Genomic DNA, 24,182 nt, shown 5'->3' on the forward strand with positions numbered 1-24,182 from the left:
GGTAGAATGTAGCCTTTGACCAACTTTTGCAAAGTAATAATTTGTTATTTAATATTTAAAGTTATTAATAACCTAAGATATATATCTAGGCTAGGAACTAGAGTCTTGGTTTACTAATAACTATTTTATAAATTAAAAATAACACTTTAGTTTTACTTTGATATTTCTATTTATATATCCTAGATGATGAATAATAATATTCCAAGTAAATGTAAGTATCAGTTAAAATATGAAGCTTTCATTGTCTGAACTTCTGATACACATAAAACTAAAGACAGTGCAAATAATCAGAGCTGTCAATTTTTTAACTAAAGCCTGCCTTATTATTAAGCAAAATTCTACTTAAACCGATCACATGATTCCCTATTCTGAAGGCCAACAGGCTTTGGCTTCAGAAACTTAGAGGAATGTTTCAAAAGGCAAAAGGAATCTGTTGTCCTCTGAGTCAGCTTTTCTCAGGAGATCACTGGTTCTCAGCTGCCCATTCCTGCTGCTCTTCCTTCATTCCTGAAGTTCCAGCTCTCCCTCTGGTCTGTCTTCCTTTCAGTATTTATTTTAGAATAGGTCTGCTGATAACACATTCTTGTAGTTTTCTCCGTCTAGGAATGTCTTTATTCTACTGTCACCCTTCAAGGACATTTTCGCTGGATGTGGAATTCTGGGTTGACTCTTTTCTTTCAGTACTTAACAAATGTTCACTTTCCTCTTGCTTCCATGGTTTCTAATGAAAAATGCACAGTCCTTTAAATATTGGCTCCTCCTGTATTCAATGTGTTGTTTTCCTCTGGCCACTCTCTTTAGTCTTTAGCATTTTGATTATGATGTGGACGGACTTAGTTTTGAGTTGATCGTATTTGGGGTTTGCTGAGCCTCTTGATTCTGTAAATTTATGTCTTTCACAAAATTCTGGAAGTTTTCAGCCATTCTGTCTTCAAATATTCTTAATGCATTAATCTCTTTCCCTTCTCCCTCCAGGACTTTAGTGACTAGTGACACAGTATTTCAATGACGGTTCATGTCCCACAAGCTCTGTTCATTTTTTTTTTTTAATCTGTTTTCTTTCAGTCCTTCAGATTGGATAATTTCTATTGGTCTGTTTTCAAGTTCACTGACTTTCCTATCTCCATTCTGCCAGTTATTTTTTTTTTAAATTCAAATATTATAGTTTTCAGTTCTAAAATTTACATTTAAAAAATAGTTTCTAGGCCGGGCGCGGTGGCTCAAGCCTGTAATCCCAGCACTTTGGGAGGCCGAGACGGGCGGATCACGAGGTCAGGAAATCGAGACCATCCTGGCTAACCCCGTGAAACCCCGTCTCTACTAAAAAAATACAAAAAACTAGCCGGGCGAGATGGCGGGCGCCTGTAGTCCCAGCTACTCGGGAGGCTGAGGCAGGAGAATGGCCTAAACCCAGGAGGCAGAGCTTGCAGTGAGCTGAGATCCGGCCACTGCACTCCAGCCTGGGCGGCAGAGCGAGACTCCGTCTCAAAAAAAAAAAAAAATAGTTTATATTTCTTTGCTGAGAACGTGCCTCTTTTCAAAGTTGTTTTAAAGACTCTTATAGAGTCTGGACACAGTGGCTCATGCCTGTAACCCAGCACTTAGGGAGGCCGAGGCAGGCAGATCCCTTGAGTCTAAGAGTTCGAGACCAGCCTGGTCAATATGGTGAAACTCCGTCTCTACAAAAAAAAAAAGAAAAAAAAATTAGCCAGGGGTGGTGGTACGTGCCTGTAATCCCAGCTACCCGGGATGCTGAGGTGGGAGGATCACCTGAGCCTGAGGGGGCGAGGCTGCAGTGAGCTCTGATTACGCCACTGAGCTCCAGCCTGGGCAACATCTGGGTTATCTCAGCATTAGCGTCTGTTCATTGCCTTTTCCCCTGAGAATTGGTCACCATTTCACTGGTTCTTTGTATACTGGGCAATTTTTGTATTGTATTTTGAACATTTTGAATATTATGCTGTGAGACTGAGTTCTGTTAGAATCCTTTAGAGAATTTCTTTTTGTTATGCTTTAGTTTTAGGAGGCAGTCAACCTAGTTAGGTTTAGCCCGTAGGTTCTGTATTACCCTTGGGTGGTAGTTCCAATGTCAATTCCATTTTCAGGGCCATTGCTATATTGTACCAGTCTGTCCCACGTGTGCCTCTTGCAGAGGTTAGTCTGAGACTCGAGTGTCATTTCTCAAAGCCTTTGCTGTGCTGCTGTGGCTATAACCACAAACGTGTAGACTGAAACTGTGCCGAGGACTTGTGTCTGCTCCTGCACAAAATGAGGGCATCGTCTTTCTCAGCTCTCTCCTGTCCAGTGTTAGCCCCACACTCTCTGGCTGGGGAGAGAGGCTCTCCTGGTGTTCTGTGCTGCTGTGCAGTTCTGCATGACCGGGACCACCCTCACTGGAAAAGAGGGAAGGATAATGGGGATTCTCCTCACAGTCTTTGGACAACAGGGTCTCATTTTCCCAGTTCCTCTGGCCAGAGGGAAGAGTTTTCTCTTGGGGTTCGAGAACCTGTGCCCCGCTGTGCAATGCAGCTCTGAGTGCAGCCACCCTTGGGGACAGAGCTGGGAGAAAAGAGAAAAGAGAGCGGGTTGGAAAAGGACAGGATTTCCTCCACACTCTAGCTCACAGAGGCCCCTTTCCTAGACCTCTGGCTTTAAAGGCAGGGTTTTTGCTACTGTAGCCTCTGAGCAGCTCTGCACTGGGCCTGTCCTTGGGTCAGAGCTACAACATCAAGGACAGAAAACAGGAAACTCACTCACCCCCATTATGGGTTGCACTTCAGGCTTGACTGCCTTCCCCCATCACTGCTATGGTGAACTTTTCAGAGTCCTCTTCAGAATCTAGAGATTTTAATTGTGATAAGTAGGAAAGGCTGCAGTGGGCTGGTGCTGTCTTGGCCCCCACAGCCCCAGGGTTTGTGACAGAGGGACATTTTAGAGAAGTCACTCTGGCAGCTGCGTGTGGAGGAGGACAGGAGGAGGGTGGGTGTGGGGGTCTCATAGCCCTCTGGGAAAGTAGTGATATGGGTCTCAGGGCCAGTGCAGTAGGATCAGTGAGAAACAGGGCCATTAAAAAAAGAGTAGGAGTAAGATGGGCAGAACCTAATGACAGATTAGATGCAGAAAATGGGGAAGAGAAAGAGTCAAGGGTGACTCGCAAGCCCCAGGCCTAGCTAACTGTCAGAACTCAAACGGAAAAGTGGGAGGCCATTCGGGGGAGAGGAGATGATGAGTTTAGTTAAATTTGAAGAAATTTAGTATTGTTTCTAGTGGGTTATCAAAGATCCCTGCTAACTGCAACCAAGAGACCTTGAGTAGATTGGGTGGCTTTCTGGCCATAAGCCTTCCTGAGAGGAAATGGTAAAGAACCATTGTTGATAGAGGATGTGCTGGAGAACATCTGAAATGGCAGCCAGGTCCCTGTGATCCTTCTGCTTTAATGAGGTTACACAACATGGGATGGAGCTGTGATCCAGTTGCTGTCACTAGGACAGAAACTGCCTCTGCCTCACTGAGGGTGAAATTCAGCTAAAGAAAGCAGAAATGGCTGCTGCAGCCTGCATCCTTCCTTTTAAGACTAAAGAAAGAAAGATACCAGTAAAGCCTATATGGTAGAAATGGCTTTATCTCATCCTAGTTTTTACAAACTAAGCTCAATTCCACTCTATTCCTGAATCCCAACCACTTGGCTAGTAGTCCTAATTACTCTTAAGACGGAGACACACAGAGGCCAACTGTGTGTGTAGAGTGATGTTACTGGTGACGTGGTCTTGTCAGGGGAAGGTGTATTCCCCCTACAGACATCTATCTAATATGAGTGGTGTGTTATCTTCAAATTGTTGTCTAATCTTACGACTGCACAAAAAATAATTAGAATGTGTATAATACTTTCATATTTTCCAAAGTGATTGCATCAGCCTTCAACTCTTCAAACTTCTGGCATCCATTTCAACATTCATGTCTCGAGAAGTCAAATTTCTAGAAAATGCTTTTGAAAAACTCAATAGTGGAAAGAAACAAGGCTTTTCTTTTTATCCTCAGGGCTTTATTTCTATTACGACTTCTTTTGAAACTAATATCATATGTTGTGATTTCCGCCAGCCTTGTGTGAGCCTCATAGTATTCTTATGAGCTATTTTAATATAGTGATGAAAGCCAGATGATCTGCATTTAAGCCTGGCTCTGTCACTTACCAGCTGTGTGGCCTTGAACAAGTTAAATAACCTCTATCCTCCTCACTTTCCTCATCAGTAAATGGGGATAATAATAATACCTCTCTCAGCGGGTTGTTGCAAGTAGTAATTGAATAGTGAAACACTTAAATGGTGTCTGGCACAGAGAAAGAGCTGACATTATTATTAGTTTTCAGCAGGCGTTATTTTCTTCTTGCTGTGGATAACTGAGACACAGAAGGTCAAGTGACTTGCCTGATGCCGAATTTTATGTCAGATCCTCCTGCCTCCTTGTCCAGTGTTCATCCTGCTGCAGGCAGGAAGTGGGGAAGGGTCCAGCAGGACCTTTCTGCAGAGGATGAGGTGGGAGGAAGGGTCTGCGAAGCCATGTTTGGAGGAAGAACTCTTATAAATAGCATCTCACACAGGGTGAGCTAACAGTTTATGCCAGATGAGAAGTGGATAAATGATTTTACAAATTAAGTAGCTCCTGAGAGACTAGTGTGTTATTTAAAACAAAACACACCTCTTCTCCCTCCCCCGGTGAGTTATTCTGGTAGAAATTGGTAGGTTTTTTGGAAGAGATCTGCCTGGCAAAGAAATGGCTATTTAGTACAGCCAGCTTTCTCTTGCTGCTGTCGGTTTCTCAAATCCCTCTTAATTGCATTTTTAAATTCAAATTCTAATATTTTAAGGGGCTTGTTAGGGTTTTAAAAAAATTGATATGCCATCTACCTGAGGAACATTCAGCCAGGAGTGACTGATGTGACCACTCAGTAATTCTGGCCTTAGCATCTGTGGCTGAGCTGTGAGATGTCACATTATAGTCCAGCAAATATTAATAACTTTCCAAAATCAGAATGCCACAAAATGTATATTGGTTCTTTCCACAGAAGCCTCCCTGCGTCACTTCTATACATTTTCATCTCATTCTGTTCTTTCTTGTACCGTGAAGCCTGGGGTACACACATGCTCCTGTGACAGATTTATTTATGGTTCTGCCCAGCACTGATGTCTCTGAAAACCAAAACAGGGTCTGGGAAGGAAAGATGAGGTAGGTTGGACAGCTGTGTCTGAAGCCTGATTGCAGTTCAGCTGGGTCAAGTTATTTTGACCCTTCCAGTCCACTGAGCCATGCTCACCTCAGGGCCACCCCTGCAGTGTTGCTGATCTGCTTAAGTGCCCGCGAGGGCTTTTGAGCTGAGTTCAGCAGCAAATTTGAAAGGAAGAGTTCTCTCCTCTCATCACTCACCCCCACATATAAGAGCAAACTACTTATCCTTGGTTTCTGCCCATTTGCAAATTGATAAGCATCACACACATCCTTTAAAATAGCAGCCTCTGGCTGGGTGCGGTGGCTTACACCTGTAATCCCAGCACTTTGGGAGGCCAAGGCAGGTGAATAACCTGAAGTCAGGAGTTCAAGACTAGCCTGACCAACATAGTGAAACCCCATCTCCACTAAAAGTACAAAATTAGCTGGGCATGGTGGCAGGTGCCAGTAATCCCAGCTACTCGGGAGGCTGAGGCAGGAGAATCACTTGCACCCGGGAGGCGAAGGTTGCAGTGAGCCAAGATCGCGCCATTGCACTCCAGCCTGGGCAACAAGAGCGAAACCCCATCTCAAAAAAACAAAACAAAACAAAACAAAAACAGCCTCTGAGAGCCACAGGAGGAGTTTTAAATACAATGAGGTCACATGAAATAATAATTTAATAAGTGTTTTAGTTCCTTCCAGAAATGACAACACATAATACTAGTTTCCAAAAAAGTCATTAATAGAAATAATGAAAAACAGGCTGAAAAAAAGCACCTTGTTTGTTTCCACTATTTAGTTTTTAAAAAGCATTTTCTAGACATTCTAGAAATTCTGCTTCTCAGGACATGAGGTTGAAATGGACGCCTGAAATTTGAATGAGCCGAAGGCCTTTTCCTGAGGGGGGAGTGATAAGAATGTTTTGCCGTGATAACTATCTCTTTCAATTTGGTATAACCTGGTTGTCTTTAAGTGTCTTCCAGTAACATCTAGAGCAACAAGCCTAGGAAATGTACCCTACAAGTTAAAAATTCCTGGGCTGACTTCACGTAGATGACATTCTCTCTCATCTATCTGAAAAACAGGAATGATGACATTTGACTTGTCTTAACCCAGTCCAGCAGGAATGCTGGGAGGTACAACAGCATGCAGTGTTTATTTTTCCTGTTGCTTTGCATTTCAGTATCCTTGCCATCTTCTCTATATGAGCTGATATCACAGTGAAAGATCATCACACCCTGCCAGGCATTTTGCTGGAGGTACATAACATGTTACCTTGCAGGTAAATTTCATAGCTTCCAGCCGGAATTGCTTTTTTGGAAAATGAAGCTTTTCCAGGAGAAGATAAGAAAACTTAAATAATTAATATTAAGCAATTTTAACAGCTTGAGGAAAACCAAAGATTATAACCTGTGATGAGATGGTGCAGCAGATATGGATTGATTGATTGATTGATTGATTGATTGATTTAGAGACAGAGTCTCGTTCTGTCGCCCAGGCTGGAGTGCAGTGGTGCGATCTAGGCTCACTGCAAACTCCACCTCTCGGGTTCAAGCGATTCTCCTGCCTTAGCCTTCTAGTAGCTGGGATTACAGATGCCCACCATCACAACCAGCTAATTTTTGTATTTTTTTCAGTGGAGATGGGGTTTCACCATGTTGGCCAGGTTGGTCTCAAACTCCTGACCTCAGGTGATCCGCCCACCTCGGCCTCCCAAAGTGTTGGGATTACAGGCGTGAGCCACTGCGCCTGGCCTGGATGTGAATTTTTTAGCCACCTGCAGCCTCTAGGATTAGGCAGATTGAGAAAACAAGATGTCACCATTAAAGCCAGAACTTAGACATTTCAAGGACATTATGAACCTCACTCACTTGTGAAGTACCTCTGATGCTCCAACTCCAAGATGGGCAGATTGTGGAGAAATAAATATTTCCCTAGTCATTGTGATTACATTCCTCATGGACCTTCTCTGGTACTGATATTGAAATAATACACAAGTTGTCAGTACCCTTCAATTCTGTTGGTCAAAAATAGGTTTTTCCTGTTTCATTTATTTATTTTTCCTTTAAAATGAACATATACTTCCAACATAGAAGTTGTAACCTTTATGTTTAACCAAGTTTCCAGTTGAAGCCAGTTTGGGGCGTGTATGTATATATACACACACAGATTTTAAATGTGTATATATATATATATATATATAGAGTATGTGTGTGTGTGTGCAGTTGAGCTGGGACCTTTTTAGTGGTAAAAAAAAAAAAAAAGTAAGTTTTAACTAAAAAACATTGTCTTCTTTCCATCTAGCTATTTTAGGCTAAGAGAAAAATGAGACACTAATTACAAAAACCGTGTAGTTTAATTTCTGTTTTGCAAAAGAAGCAGTAGACACTTAATATAAATGAATTCAAACTAGAAGCCACTAAGACATTTACTTCCTTCCTTCAGTTAAATATATTGGGTATTTGCCTCACTGTTTTATAAGTATGAAAATATGTGCCAAATTAAGGTGTCGAATTGCACAGCTCTGGTAACTGGAGACAGGGGAGGTAGAACAAGGAGTTGACTTTCTGATAAAGGTCTTGGTGTCAATTTCTAATAATTATACATGGGTGGCCCCTAAAGTGAGGCTGACTTGAGTTCACAGCAGCCCTACCTGATGGTACGTGTGCACCATTAGGCCATCTTAGTTTCCTCCCTTGTTATAGGTAGATAAAACAGTATCTACTGTAAGATTGCTGGGAAGACTAAGTAACATAATCAATGTAGAGTTTCTCCATATGTATGGCACATATCAACTGCTCTACAAATGGTAGCTACAGTTAATATTCAACTCAACTCTAAGACCTTGGGCGAATCCCTTAATTCCTCTGACCCTTGGCCTCTGTATTTGTAAAATAAGAGTACTGTTTACTCTACCTGCCTACTTACCCATGGTATTGTCATGAGGATCAAATGAGAACATGTCTTAAAAGGACTTTTAAAAATGAGTAGTTGGCCAGGCACGGTGGCTTACACCTATAATCCCAGCACTTTGAGAAGCCGAGGTGGGTATATCACTTGAGGTCAGGAGTTCAAGACCAGCCTGGCCAACATTATGAAACCCGTCTCTACTAAAAACACACACATTAGCCAGGCATGGTGATGGGCGCCTGTAATCCCAGCTATTTGGGAGGCTGAGGCAGGAGAATTGCTTGAACCCAGGAGGCAGAGGTTGCAGTGAGCCAAGATTACACCATTGCACTCCAGTCTGGGTGACAAGAGCAAAACTCCATCTCAAAAAAAAAAAAAAAAAAAAAGAATAGTTAAAATAGTTAAGAAACCAGTTAGAAGGCAAAGCTGTACATAGCATGACACAATGGAGAACATTACAAGGTTGTGTGTTGGCATATGAGGTTTAGAGAAAAGCAATGGTAGACCCTTAGGGAAAGAAGGCTATTATAGCATAATATTGGGGGACACTCCATATAGAGCGGGGGAGGGTATTCAGCTGAGCCTTGAAGATGACAGAAGGCGGCTGGGGCAGGTGACTCCTGCTTCCACTGGCACCTCCTGTTGGCTGATCTTTGCGGTCTCATCTGTCATTTCAGGCTGAGCTCATTGGAAGCCTCACCCACAAGCTGGAGACCCTCCAGGAGGCGAAGGGGAGCCTGCTGATGGACATCAAGCTCAACAACGCTCTGGGAGAAGAGGTGGAGGCTCTGATCAGCGAGCTCTGCAAGCCCAATGAGTTTGACAAGTATAGGATGTTCGTAGGGGATTTGGACAAGGTGGTCAACCTGCTGCTCTCCCTCTCAGGGCGTCTAGCCCGTGTTGAGAATGTCCTTAGCGGCCTTGGTGAAGATGCCAGTAATGAAGAAAGGGTAGGTGGCCTCATGATGCAGTTCAACAGGTTCTCCCTCAGAGCCCACATACATAGAGAGGTGCCATTAGACGCCATCCTTTCTCTCAGGAGGATTTGTGGCAATATGTTTGGGGCAGGGAGAGAATACATATATAGGTAACCAAGAAACAGAGAAGGCATTTTCTGTGTCAAGATATAATGCTGGCTGGGTGTGGTGGCTCATACCTGTAATTCCAGCATTTTGGGAGCCCAAGGCAGCCCTAGCCAAGATGGTGAACCAACATGGTGAAACCCCGTCTCTACTAAAAATACAAAAATTAGCCAGGCACCGTGGTGCATGCTTGTCATCCCAGCTACTCGGGAGGCTGAGGCAGGAGAATCACTTGAACCTGGGAGGCAGAGGTTGCAGTGAGCCGAGATTGCACCACTACACTCCAGCCTGGGCGACCACCTCAAAAAAAAAAAAAAAAAAAAAAAAAAAGATGTAATGCTGACACTTAAGGTTCACGGAATTCTTGGGAAAGTGAAAACCACAGGCACCAGAGTTTCTTTCCCCCCAACTGTCTTCCTTCCTTTCTTTCAAAAAAAGATAAAAACATGATGAGTACATTGAAACAGGGAGGGGGCAGGAACACAGGCTCAAGGCTCCAGGGTATCTTACAGGAGGGGCCACAGGCACCCAATGAGGATGCACCGGGGTGTCTCCACTGCACCCCCTCCTTGAAGGGAGGGTACAGGGGGACAGGTAACAGTGCTGACCCCGCTGGAGACAGTTCACCAAGACCTTCCACCTGTCAGGCACTGCAAGCTTATGCGCAGTCTCATGGAATCCTCACAACAGCCCAGTGGGGGAGCTAGGATAGGAGTCCTACTGAAGACCCCAAGTTGTATCACTACATTGAACAGAATTCCAGAGCTACAGAGCATTCTTCGTCTACTCATCTGTACAGCAAATAGTTAGTGGAGGTCTCGTGTGCGTCACTTAGTGGACTAGGCACAACTGGGATACATTTGTGAGCAAAGCAGACAGATCCTACCTTCCTGGTACTGAACAACAAACAGTAGACACAATTATTTTATATATATGTGCACAGTGTGTGTGTGTGTGTACATACATGCTAGAAGATGGAAAGTACTCCAGCCATGAAAAGGGGCTCCTTTTCTTGTCTATGCTACCATCTTCTTCTTTTTTTTTTATTTTTGAGACGGAGTCTCTGTCACCCAGGCTTGAGTGCAGTGGCGCAGTCTAAGCTCACTACAACTTCTGGCTCCCGGGTTCATGCCATTATCATGCCTCAGCCTCCCAAGTAGCTAATATTATAGGCGCACACCACCATGCCCAGCTAATTTTTGTATTTTTAGTAGAGACGGGGTTTCCCATATTGGCCAGGCTGGTCTTGAGCTCCTGACCTCAGGTGATCCACCCGCCTTGGCCTCACAAAGTGCTGGGATTGCAGGCATCAGCCACCGCGTCCAGCCTACCATACCATCTTTCTTTTTCATTGCTCTCATGGATTCTCCAATAATTTCTAATATATTGCATTAAAAGGAAAGATGTCCTTTTTCAAATAGATTTTAAAAGGATTAGAAAAAGTCTGGATCCTAATCATTGAGGAAAGTGACTCAGCATTTAGGAACTCTGCAGCACCACTCTCAGCATCTACCTCATGTCAATGTGCTGAGTCAGCTTCCTTATCTAGAAATTGTCTGATACTACCTAACTCAGAAGTGTGTCCTTTCCTCCTTTCTTCCACTCAACAAACAGCTAACAGTAGCCTGTCAAATATGAGGTGCTGTGTCTGCTGGGGACAAATGCTGACTAAGACACCGGCCCTGCTCTCCAGGAACTCACAAGTTATGGAGGAAAGCAGCATGCAGGAGCAATTGTGTGCTGGTGCTGAGCATAGTGAGAAACAGCCACCAAACACTTCTTAGTTGGGGGAGTGTAAGGCAGGAAGGACTTCACACAGTGGCACATGAATACAGTTTAGAAGAACATCTTAATTCTAAGAGGACTGAGAGGTGAAGGGCCTCACCATTTAGAAGAAATACCATGGATAAAGTCAAGAAAGAGATGCCATATTTAAGAATTGATTTGCATGTGGTTTGGTATGTCTAGAACATACAGTGATTGCTTCGTTGGTTTGTTTTTAAAAATAGTGAGCTAAGGCTGGGCACAGTGGCTCACACCTGTAATCCCAGCACTTTGGGAGGCCAAGGCGGGCAGATCACGAGGTCAGGAGTTTGAGACCAGCCTGGCCAACATGGCAAAACCCCGTCTGTACTAAAAATACAAAAATTAGCCGGGTGTGGTAGCGCGTGCCTGTAATCCCAGCTACTTAGGAGGCTGAGGCAGGAGAATTGCTTGAACCTGGGAAGTGGAGGTTGCAGTGAGCCAAAATCACACCACTGTACTCCAGCCTGGATGACAGAGCAAGACGGTCTCCGGGGGGGAAAAAAAAAAAGTGAGCTATAGGAATATTAGAAACTGACAGAAAGTACATGGCCCCATCAAAAGGGATAAAGAAGCAAGTTCAAAGAAGGTATGGGAAGGATTAAGGGGGAAACCAGGAAAGGGTAATGAGGGCTCCTCCCCTTGTCTCTCACCCAGAGCCAGCATCAGCAGCAAAGCCATTATCGGCCTCTTTCTGAAGGAGCAAGGGGAAGGGAGCCCTGATCAGAACCATAGCTGTAGCTGCCCTACAGCACTGAGGCCCTGGTGCAAGAATGCAACTGCCACTAACTCGAAGCCTGGCACAGAGGCAGCCAGGGATACATGCCACAATTTCTTTTTGCACTCTCCAGTCTTTTCCATCACTCCCCGTGGTCAAATCCAGACAGCAAGGGAGCCCAGTGGATGCAACCCCTAGAGTTCAGATTCCCTCAGCACAGGGCAGAGGAGAGTGGACCTGGAGAGGCAGACACAATATCCAGCACAGAAAATCATCACAAAGACCTTACTGCAGTCATACCCTAGACTTTAGACGTCAGCCTGTAGGTCGGGAAGAGTCATGAACTAACTTCGTGACTTAGTCAGCCTGGGGAGGGGCAAGATTGATGTTAAAATAACAAACAGTTGGGAGGCTCATTGTAATAGTCTAGACAAGGAGGTTTTATGCTATTGATGTAGACAATTGTCCTGGGGATAGAGAAGAGGGAATAAATTAGAGAATGAATTTGGATTAGCAAGGGGCATGTTAGATGAGGGGAAGGGTAGAACAGAAAATAATTCCAAGTTTCCTATTGGGCCACCTGGATGAATGCTCTAGATATCTGAGATAAGAAAGACTAGAGAAGTTTCTAGTTAGGGCAAGATAAATTGTTCTAGAACTGAATTAAATTCAACACTTACATGCACACCTCCATTCTTAAATACAAGTAAGTTTGCTCACTTGATTTTATTCTCAGCTTGGTCGCTGTTGGTATATAGCAGTGCTACTTATTTGTGTACGTTGATTTTGTATCCTGAGACTTTACTGAATTCATTTATTAGATGTAGGAGCTTTTTGGATGGTCTTTAGGGTTTTCTAGGTATAGGATCCTATCATTGGCAAACAGCAACAGTTTGACTTCCTCTTTACCAATTTGGATGCCATTTCTTTCTCTTGCCTGACTGCTCTGGCTAGAACTTTTAGTACAATGTTGAATAGCAGTGGTGAAAGTGAGCATCCTTGTCTTGTTCCAGTTCTCAGGGGGAATGCTTTCAACTTTTCCTTGTTCAGTGTAATGTTGGCTGTGGGTTTGTCTCCTCAATTACTTTGCCTAAAATGTCTGAATGGTTAAATATAAATTTTTTTGAATTTAAAAATGATATTATGTGTCAGCATGTTGGACAGAGAACCACATTAAAGATAACGTATGCTACAATATCACAGAGAAGCATAAGAAACTCTTAGAGTATGACATTGCCATCATTGTTCAACAGAATTTCTCTCATTTTAGATTCAGAGGCCTGCAAAAGAGAACTGAAAAAATAGAAACTGACTTCTTTAGAGATGGGAACTATGATGATCTCATTGTTATTATGAATTAGGGAGAGGTTCTCAAACTTTAGCCCCAAAAGAATCATCTGGAAGCCTTGTTAAAACAGGTTACTGGGCCTCACCTCCAGAGTTTTTTATTCAGGAGGTGGAAGAGGGCCTGAATCCTTGCATTTCTAACAATTTCCCAGGTGATGCCACTGCTGCTGGTCCAGCAACCACACCTTGAGAACCACCATATTAGTGTATATACTCAAGGTACCGTGATTTTTTTGGGTTTTTTTTTTTGGTTTTTTTTGAGACGGAGTCTCACTCTGTCACCCAGGCTGGAGTGCAGTGGCGTAATCTCGGCTCACTGCAAGCTCCGCCTCCTGGGCTCAAGCAATTCTCATGCCTCAGCCTCTCAAGTAGCTGGTACTACAGGCATGCACCACCATGCCTGGCTGATTTTTGTATTTTTAGTAGAGACGGGGTTTCACCTTGTTGGCCAGGCTGGTTTTGAACTCTTGGCCTCAAGTGATTCACCCGTCCCAGCCTCCCAAAGTGCTGTAATTTCAGGCGTGAACCACCATGCCCAGCTGATTATTGGTTTTAAAGTCAAGAATCCGAAAGCAATTTTATCCCCAATTTAATGTAACACCTCTCAAACTGAAGCTACCCTACGATGTTATAAACTAGAGAATGCTGTAATATGTAATATAAGGATAATAAGCTGATTTTCAAAAAGTTAGCCTCCTTACTTAGGAGTGACAATAGGATTAGAGCTTAGATATTTCCCAGTTCTGTCAGAGGTGTCCTTGCAGGGAGTCTGGCTCTTTTCTCCTTTTCCCTGGCCCTCATTGATCTGTCCGATTTTCCCTGGCAGAGCTCTCTCTACGAGAAAAGGAAGATCCTGGCTGGTCAGCATGAGGACGCCCGGGAGCTGAAGGAGAACCTGGATCGCAGGGAGCGGATAGTGCTGGGCATCCTGGCCAATTACCTTTCAGAGGAGCAGCTCCAGGACTACCAGCACTTCGTGAAAATGAAGTCCACGCTCCTCATCGAGCAGCGGAAACTGGACGACAAGATCAAGCTGGGTCAGGAGCAAGTCAAGTGTCTGCTGGAGAGCCTGCCCTCAGATTTCATTCCCAAGGCTGGGGCCCTGGCTCTGCCCCCAAACCTCACGAGTGAGCCCACTCCTGCTGGGGGCTGTACTTTCAGTGGTGTTTTCCCAACATTAACCTCTCCACTTTAACCTCTTCTAAAATACCCAACCAAAAGATCACTGTTTCTCTCAACACTATTTAATCTGAAAAATGTTTCAGTACAAACCACTGTTTGAACTATCTGGGTTACTGGTGTTTGTTCTGGATGAAAGGAAAAAAATTCTCTCCAGGAGGAAGCCTTTTTCCTTCTTGCCCTTCCTGATTGATCTTCTGAGAGCTCGAATGCTGCTGGACACGTACCCCTTTCTATTATTACTTTGTAGTAGAAAGAAAGTTAATGAAACTGAGAACTGATTGGAGGGTGTTTGATCATTTAGTTTTTAACAGGCTGAGGCAACATGGATCAGTGTGTGTCCCCCTCAGGAATGTATCCACAGTGGCCTTCCTTGCTGGTGGGCAGTGTATCCTGATGGCAGGGTACAAGTACCATTAATGAAGGGTCTGCAACATAAAGCCTTAAAAAGACACACACTAAGAAAACTGTAAAACCTTGAACATTGTTATTTATATTTTTTAAAATGGAAAAGATCATTATGTTTGTTGTGCTAACCACTTACTTGATTCTGTTTTGTGGTGGACGTAGACGATTACGTTTGAGCTTTGTATTTTGTGAAAACCTTAATGAAATGAATTCCAAAGATAGTCACGTTGAGCGTGAAGACTTTTTCTTAACATTCCTGTCTTATTTTTACAAACACAAGCAGGCATTCTGCACTTCCACTGGACCAAGTATGGGGAAGTCCTGTTCCCCTGCTCTTTTCCTGTATCACATCTTCCCCAGGAGGAAGGCCTCATGCACTGCGGTTATTGCATCATTTCCTAGTGCTTCATGTCATTATCACTGGTGGGGAAACAAAGCTAAATTTTATTAAGAAAGACAACAACTCTCAGACCTATATCATAGGAGGAGGACATCCAGAATCCAACAAAATTCAAAACCCATGCTGTTCTCCTGAACAAGATTTGGGCTAAACACAGCCTGTTTATTGAGACTGTTTTAATGATGCTTTAAAAAAAAAAGTTTTCTAAAATGTCAAACCTGTCAACCACACTTTGATTAAGAACTCCCTCCTTAACCTCTGAAGACTGATTTTGCTTTGTGGTGTTTCAATAATAACATTTCAGAGATTACTCTGTAACTCCAGTTGTAAGCCTATAGAAACGAAGTGGAAGGCTGAGGAGTTATGGGCTGGCAGCCAGGCTATGTTTACAGCTACTGGAGATAGCAGTAGCCTAATACTTTGAGCAGATGGTACATCCTAGGCTGTGCTGTAGGTAGATTTGTTGTTTCACGTTTGATCTGTGGCTGGTGGCCACCTTTGTTGATTTGGGCTTACGAGTTTCATAGTAGCCAGTGTTAGAAAATTGGGGGAGTAAAATTTTGCAGTAAAAAAAAATGACAAGGGAACCAAATGTCCCTTCTCCCCTTAGTACATTTTAATTACTTAATGAAGTTTTATCTCCTAGGTAAGAATATCAAAATTATAGTTTGGGTCTCCAGTAGAGATGTGTTTTGATTAACTTATAAACAACTGGCCACCCAGAAGTTTCCTTTGCATAGTCAACCAAAGCTATGGCTTTGTTCTTTGGAGCTTATATACTGTGTGACTCCATTGATACAAATAAGACAGCACCTTGGTTTCCCAGGGGTGTTTTCATTCAGAGGTCCTGTCTCCCAGGGAAGCAGTAGAACCAGTGACAGCATTCAATAGCCACACTGCATGGTCATCAGTCTTAGGCCAACATGGGCCTGAAATTAACTCCATCAGTAACTACCTGTGTGTCTTGCTGATACTGAATGAGCCCTCACAAGCCAAGCCAGGTGGAAGCCATCCAGCAAACACCTACAGCTATTCTTAGTGAAATTCCTCAGAGGAATCCAGGGGGCTCCCAGTTCCCAACACTCTTCAAGATTACCATTTTTCACAATTTGACTGGGGAACATTTTACATATTCAGTCTTTCTCAATAACTTTTATTTATTTTCTTGAGAAAGGGTCTTACTGTGTTGCCCAGGCTGGAGTGCAGTGGTGTGATCACAGTTCATTGCAGTCTCAGCTTCTGAGGCTCAAGCCATCCTCCCATCTCAGCCTTCCGAGTAGCTGGGACCACAGGTGTGCACCACTATGCCTTGCTAATTTTTTTATTTTTTTGTAGAGACGGGGGTCTCGCTATGTTGCCCAGGCTGGTTTCAAACTCCTGGGCTCAAGGGATCCTACCACTTTGACCCCAGAAGTGCTGGGATTACAGGCATGAGCCACTGCACCCGCCACTTTTCTAATTTATAGACATAAAAGTAATTGACTCCCACAGCACAGTAACAGGCAATGCTGCTTGGCATGCCACAAACATCAGAAAGCTTGTGACATTCCTATGATTGTATCCATTCTTTCATTACATGGAAACATTGTTCTGTTATGTGAAATGGGTAAGGCACCAAGTGAGACTTTGAAATACAATTTTTAGGTGAATGTGATATTTATTGTAGTAGGACTTGACCTCTGTGCTTTAAAGAAATCACTAACCAAAATTTCAAAGTTTCATTTTAAATGCGTTTAGCTAGAAATCTATGTATTTATCCCTTTCCCATTTTGCATTCTTCTCCCACTATTTTTAAAATGTCATTTACAGTAGAAACCATCCTTCTTTCTCCCAACAGTATCCTTTGCCAAGACCATGAAAACAGTCAGGAGCATGTTGGTGGTCAGGGTTTCAGAACACGTGTGATGTCGCTGAGAATGTTTGTTCACAGTCAATAATTGTCTCTGTGGATGTGATCATTTTGGAGATATACTTCTGGTCAGAAGTCAGGTGAGATAATCTTGCAATACTCCAAATGCAGATACTCTAGCCACCTGCAAGGTTCCAGGAAAGGACAATGTCCTGCGAGAAAATCAGGAGGCCTCCACTTCCTGGGCCACTTGAGAACTTCCTGGGCATGTCACTACATGTTGGCTGACTCAGCCATTTCTCATGCTGTTTTGTTTCTTGCGGTGGCCACTTAACCCCAAAGAATGAAGGGAGGATCCACAGTGAAAGTGCCTGAGTTTCTCTACGAGACGAGACGGTGTCGAAACCAAACATCTTTTCCTTTGCTGTAAGGGAACATTTTAGGGTTTGTTTTGCAGAGCTGGTTTCCAGACTAGAAGATTAACAAGTGTGGATCCACCCCTAAGAATCAGTGGCTGTCTTTTAAGGTGAGGAGTGTGGGCTTAACTGAGGTCCTTTGAGGGAGCTATAAAGGAGAAACAGCCTGGGACATCCCAGTTTTCCTATTCCTCCACTGTTAATATCTCACCTAAAATAATTCATGAGTTTAAATGGTAAATATATGCTTTAAGCTCTACCTTTAAACTCATATGTTATTCAGGCATCTCTTATTAAGATACTGGGTCTCTGGATACCCAGGGAAATGGTGGCTTTTTATTCTTACATGGTTCCAAATTTACTTGTCTTCAGTTTAATTGTCCATGGTAGTGCTGGCTTCATTGTTAGGTTGGAGTTATTATTTTCCTTTTGGAACAACATGAGTTTTATTCACCTTACTATTAGAAAAAGGAAGAACTACAGCCAGAAATAACTTCATTTCCTAACAAGGTATAAAAAGTGGTCAGGTGAATGTGAATGGGCTCTTCTACACAGGAATAGATTATTGGGATAAAGTATTTCCTGCTGCCTTAACTCTTTGGGATGCATAGGATAAAATGATAAAGACCATTTTAATATCAGAAAGGGTTGTCTTATTAATTTCTAAATAAAACTTCACATTTCTTAATGGGGAGCTCATTCACAAACTAAATCTTGGTTTCTCAAAGTGTGGTCAGGATACGATCTGCATCAGAATCCTTGGAATGCTTGTTAAAAATTCCAGTTGCTATGACATAACCAAGTCTGCTGGAATCTGCATTTCGGCAAGTTTCCCATGTTATTCTGATGTATTTTAACATTTGAGAGCCACTGCCAATCATCTGTACAGTTCCTACTGTTATGATCACAATAAGACTAACATGAATTTAATAATCTGAATAATTTTTTAAATTTAAATAAAAAACTGAGAAATTGAAGTTAATTTAAAAATAAAAATAACCTTAGAAGTTGAAAGTTCTGTCATATTTATTCTATTAGCTATATAATTATAAGTTTATACTGTCTCCACTACTTTTATGTAATCGCCAAGGTTGTGATACAGATTTTGTCCCCTGTTCACTCTTCCCTAGATCTGTTTTAAACAAGTTATGCACTTATTCCGATTTAATTGCACAAATTATTTTTCCTCAAAAGGAATCAGTTTTATCACACGTTGCCAGTAATTTTAAGTTCTGCCCTGACTGAAATTAATCAACTGGCCTTTTCAGTGGGAACTTTACTGATTCAGTGGGAATCAGATTCCTGTTGCTTCATCACAAATTTTATCCTTCATATGAATTAGAACCTCTCCTGGTGTGGATTTGACAATCTAGCTAATGAAACAAGACTGTGTTCATTTCCTTTGAGAAATGAAAGCAGCTGTCACCCAATTTTGAAACTCTAAAATCAAAATTAGGCAAGGAAAAACTTGTGAATGAAAAAACTGGCTCACTGATTCCTACTTCATTCTATAAATTATTCTCTAAGTGGAAAGGCAGCTGTATTTCTTGCTAAGACATCAGCATTGCTATTGCTTTACAGTAGGTTGAACGGGGGAAATATAATTTATATAAAGAGTTATTCTGATAAACGAGTGACGATAGGACATAAGGAAATTCTGTCTGGTATCCTAGAGTTAAGGAAGAGTACTCAAGGAAAGACAAGCTGGGAAAAAGTCCCAACCCTGAGGTTCAGACCTCCTTGGAGAACTGAACTCGACCCACATAGCAGGGAAGTTAGCTGGTTTGCCCAGGCTGGAACTGCTCTGCAGTCCCTGAGCACATAGGAAACAACTCTCCAGAGTGCAGGCAGGGTCAGTCCACCAGCAATCAACGGCCTGGCTGTGCACAGGGAGTGAGGGCCTGCAGCAGGTGTGACTCATCAGTGGGAACCCTCCAGGTCACAGGTGATCCGCACAGGATCTGCAGAGAGTGAGGAGCCAATGTCGGCGGAAGGCTTTCCGGGCACTGATCCCGCAGGAATCTTTCAGGGCTCAAGTTTGTAATCCACAGGCCCAGGAGAAGGTTATGACCAGAATGAGGCTGCAAGGTCCCAAGGCACCACCAATTGTAGGCAGTTGTTGGAGCAGAACTCCATCAGATGTCCTCACACCCATACCACTGACCCATCAGGCAGCAGCCACCAGCGGCCCCAACAGCGCCCCCTATGGAAAGAGCTTAACATCGTGCTGACTGTAAAGGAGAGATGCTTAAAAGGACCCTGCCTATCACCACAGACACTTGATTGAAGGGTTAATCCGGAGCTGAGAGCCAATAAATTGATAGCTGTCACAGACATATTGTTCTACATATATACCCTGGCATTATCTTCTGATATCACATATAATTTTATAGTTGCTGATTCTGTAAGAACCATTCCTCAGATAATAAACAGTGCTTATAAAATGGACAACATATCTCTTGAAGGAGGTGTCACATGGAAAGCAGTTTCTCATTTACGTTTTCTTTAAATGTGCTTCCATACACCTATATTACTCCAAGTATCTAAAGAAACAGATTTAGATTCAGGCCAACTTAAGAGCATGTCTAAGGTTTGTTTCTGTTGAGGTCTCTCTCTGCTTAGCTCTGTCTCTGTATACCTCTGTATGTGTCTATGTCTCTCTTGGTGTGTCTCCACGTATGTTTTTCTCTATCCCAACATCTGCAACTGTCATACTTTCCTGCTCATTTATTCCCAAAATGATTCATATTTATACATGAAGTTCAGTGGTGCAAACATAGCTCACCACAGCCTTGAACTCTCGGGCTCAAGTGATCCTCCTGCTTCAGCCTCTCTAGTAGCTGGGACCACAGGCATGAGCCACCACACCTGGCTAATTTCAAATATTTTTGGCAGAGATGGGGTCTCCCTATGTTGCCCAGGCTGGTCTCAAACTCCTGAACTGAAGCAGTCCTCCTGCCTCAGCCTCCCAAAGTGCTGGGATTACAGGCGTGAGCCACCATGCCCAGGTGTGTTTTGTTTTGTTTTTAATTTGAAAGAAAAATTAAGAATCTCACCTCAAGTAAAAAAAAAAAAAAATCTAAAGATGTTGCAAGATTGTTTATGTGTAAGAATGAATGAGAGCTATTCCTCATCTCTAATTAGAACAGAATATAGGAATTGGCTTTATTTTGTAGTGATAATAATTGATTTGATAAAAAAAGGAACAACTCAAAGACAGCTCATGGACACCGGAATGAGAATTTTAAAAGGCATCTTCCCTCAAAGATTAAAAGAAAAAAAAAAAAAAAGAAATAGAGTACCTAACCTTGTACACAATGGTTTAGAGCAGATTTATTAAAAGGCAGGAATGTAGTCTGATGTCCCTTCCAGTGAAAGCAGACAGGCAGAAAAGGAACTTAAGCTTAGGATATGAAGAACAAACAACATCTTCCAAGTTGCCTCAGAAGGTCAACCTCAGTTTGATAATGTATCACTGAATGTGTTTTTTGTTTTTTGGTTTTTGTTTTGTTTTGTTCTTTCGAGACAGAGTGAGCCTGTGCCTTTGGGAGGCCAAGGTGGGTGGATTATTTGAGGTCAGGAGATCAAGACTGGCCTGGCCAACATGCTGAAACCTTGTCTCTGCTAAAAAAAAAAAAAAAAATACAAAAATTAGCCAGGCATGGTGGTGCACGCCTGTGGTCCCGGCTACTCTGGAGGTTGAGGCAGGAGAATTGCTTGAACTCAGCAGGCAGAGTTTGCAGTGAGATGAGATTGCATCACTGCACTTCAGCCTGGGCAACACAGTAAGACTCTGTCTCACAAAAAAAAAAGTAAATCCTTCTTGCAAATGTCAGTTAAAAGCTAACTAAGGAGTAAAATGTGCTTAGGAAGAAGAAACTAAGAAAATCAATTTACAGTGTGGGGTTAATTAATGTGCCTCTACAGGTAGATGAAAGAGACGCATGTGTAGGGAGGGAGGTACAGCAGGAAATCTCTGAGTTCATCATTACTCTGGATGATTAAATATATGCATTCACATAGCTAATTGAGAAGATATATGATATGTCTGCTAATAAAAGTACAACTACAGCTCTTCAGATCATACTGATCAGAAATCAGTAGAAAGTACCAAATAAAGACTTCTATCTATAGGAGATTTATGGCATTGAGCAAGATGGCCAACTGGAAGCCCCTGGTGCTTGTCTCTCTCACAATGACAACCAGAACAATGAATAAACAACTACATTTTAACCAAAATAAGTGAGGGAGAGTGCCACAGTGCATCAGAGAAGTAACAGAAACCCCAGTGAGCAGAGAAATTCAGGATGGCCAAAGAGAATGGAAGGAAATCCTGGGCCTCTACTGTCCTGTCTCCTAACTGGGACTAGCTGGGAACCAGGAAGAACTTCTCCTTATGGTGTGGAGGTAAGAGGACTCCATAAATCCCCATCAGCACCTTGGATATCTACAAACCTCATCACTGGGGTCCCCTGCAGTCCTCACAGGCACTCAGCCCAGCTGGGGGACCTGCCTGGAGTCCACATAGCTGTGCTCCCCAAGAGAAGGAGCGAACACCGTGCTGTGCCCCACAGCCCACATGGCTACTGTGCTATACCACCTAGGAACTGAAACTACAGCTGGAGTGTGTCTTGCTCCAGGGGTGCATAGCCCCAGCTCCCTTTCATCCCTGAGGCTAAGCTGCCACTTAACCACCCTATCCCGGTGACCTGACAGCCCCAAGCTGAGCTGCAAGTAGCTGCTGTTACAGCCTTCCCATAGCGCCAAGCAGAGGTGGAGTCACTCCACCTACCCCTACCCCTGTCCTTTCAGGCCAGAGCTGAAGCGGCACCCTGCCTCCCTGCAACAGTACCTAAGCTGTTCACAGTAGTCACTCTTCCCCTATACTTAAGTTGAAGCAGCACCCTGCATTCCAAAAAATGATGCCTCAGCTACCACTCAGAGAGGCCATGCACCCTAGGACTTAATGCTGATGCAGTGTCCTGCAACTGAGGGAAATGGTCCCTGGGCCACCCAGCACAGTCATGCCTCCCAGTCCTGAAGCAGCACAGCCCCTGGGGAATTGGTGCCTTGGCCAAGCTGAGCAGCTGTGATCACAGGGCTGAGCTGATGTAGTACCCCACGTCCCAGGGAAATAGAGCAGTGGTTGAGGTGAGACACCCTGTCCTACAGGCCAAACGACTCTAGTACCCTGTGCTTCCTTGGGGCTGGACTAGCTCCCTCAAGTCTGAACTGCTGAGATACCCCTCTTCTTGGGAAGTGAAGATACCACTTGCTGTTCCCTGCTCCCCCAAGGCCCAAACGACAGATGTTCTCCACCATTCTGGGATACTTGCTGCCACTGCACCTGGCCTCTCACTCTGGGACACTGCCGAGTCCCATCATCCCACGGTCTAGAGGAGGGGTATCCAATCTTTTGGCTTCCCTGGGCCACAGTGGAAGAAAAATTGTCTTGGGCCACACGTAAAATATACTAACATGATAGGTGATGACAGCTGACAGACTTAAAAAAAAAAAAACTCAATGTTTTAAGAAAGTTTATGAATTTGTGTTGGCCCACATACAAAGTCATCTGGACCACATGTGGCCACACACCATAGGTTGGACAAGCTTAGTTTAGAGTCACTACTACACAGTCACCTTATGGGACCTGAGTTGCCACTGAGCCCTATTGACTCAAGTTCCCAGATTGCAGGGATCTCCTGCTCCCCAGGCCCAAACCTCCAGAGCACCCTTGTTCTTCCTGAGTCTGGCCAGTGGTGTGCCCTGTACCCAGTGGAAGAACCATCACCACAACCCTGCCTCAGCTACAAGGGATGACTCGGAGTTACTGATTCTGGTGGTGTGGGCAACCTACATCCAACCCTGTCACAGAGAGCAAATCTACACCCCAAGACCCAAGTGCCACAATGGGTTTGTGAGACTCTGAGCCCTACAGCTGCTCTGAGCACCTGCACCTCAAACCCAGCGCTGGTGCAGCTGCTTGTAGACCATGTCACACCTGACACCAAGAGGAATCTCTTTAACTCTCCCCATCGACTTGAATATAATAACAGAAGAAGACTTCAACACCCCACTCTCAGCATTGGACACATTATCAAGACAGAAAATTAACAAAGAAACATTGGACTTAAACTGCTCTTTAGATCAAATGAACCTAACAGACATTTACAAAACATTTCATCCAACAGCTGCACAATATATATTCTTTTTATCAGCACATGGGATACTCTCCAGGATAAACCCCATATTAGGCCACAAAACAAGTCTTAAAAGTTTTTAAATAATTAAAATTATGTCAAGTATCTTTTCTGACCACAATGGAATAAAAATAGAAATCAATAAGAAGAACTTTACAAATATGGAAATTAAATAACATATTCCTGAATGACCAATGGATCAATGAAGAAGTTAAGAAGGAAATTAGCCAGGCATAGTGGCTCATGTTTATAATCCCATTCGTTTGGAAGGCTGAGGCAGGAGGATTGCTTGAGCCCAGGAGTTCAAAACAAGCCTGAGTAAATAGCAAGACTCTATGTCTACAAAATATATATTTTTTAAATTAGCCAGGCATAGTGGCAGTCTCCTATAGTCCTTGCTACTCAGGAGGCTGGAACAGGAGGATTGCTTGAGCTGAGGTGTTCAAGGCTGCAATGAGCTATGACTGCATTCCAGCCTGGGGAACAGAGCAAGATTCCGTTTCTAAAAAAATGAAATAAAAAAGGAAAAAATTTGTAAATGTTTTGAAACAAATGAAAATAGAGCCGGGTGCGGTGGCTCAAGCCTGTAATCCCAGCACTTTGGGAGGCCGAGACGGGCGGATCACGAGGTCAGGAGATCGAGACCATCCTGGCTAACACGGTGA

The 24,182-nt window shown here is 43.4% G+C and overlaps 1 protein-coding gene across 1 annotated transcript in view; it reads left to right on the plus strand.

The window, feature by feature from the left end:
* Positions 1–18,324, plus strand: part of SHROOM3 (shroom family member 3) — a 349,912-nt gene extending 331,588 nt beyond the window's left edge. The window contains exons 10-11 of the mRNA XM_011966212.1: positions 8,793–9,065; positions 13,892–18,324. Coding sequence (XP_011821602.1) covers positions 8,793–9,065; positions 13,892–14,260 — 642 coding nt within the window. The 3' untranslated portion in view covers positions 14,261–18,324. The remainder of the gene's footprint in view (positions 1–8,792; positions 9,066–13,891) is intronic.
* Positions 18,325–24,182: the final 5,858 nt, after the last annotated feature.

This window comes from Mandrillus leucophaeus, unplaced genomic scaffold, assembly GCF_000951045.1.
Source record: "Mandrillus leucophaeus isolate KB7577 unplaced genomic scaffold, Mleu.le_1.0 Scaffold75, whole genome shotgun sequence".
Taxonomy (NCBI): domain Eukaryota; kingdom Metazoa; phylum Chordata; class Mammalia; order Primates; family Cercopithecidae; genus Mandrillus; species Mandrillus leucophaeus.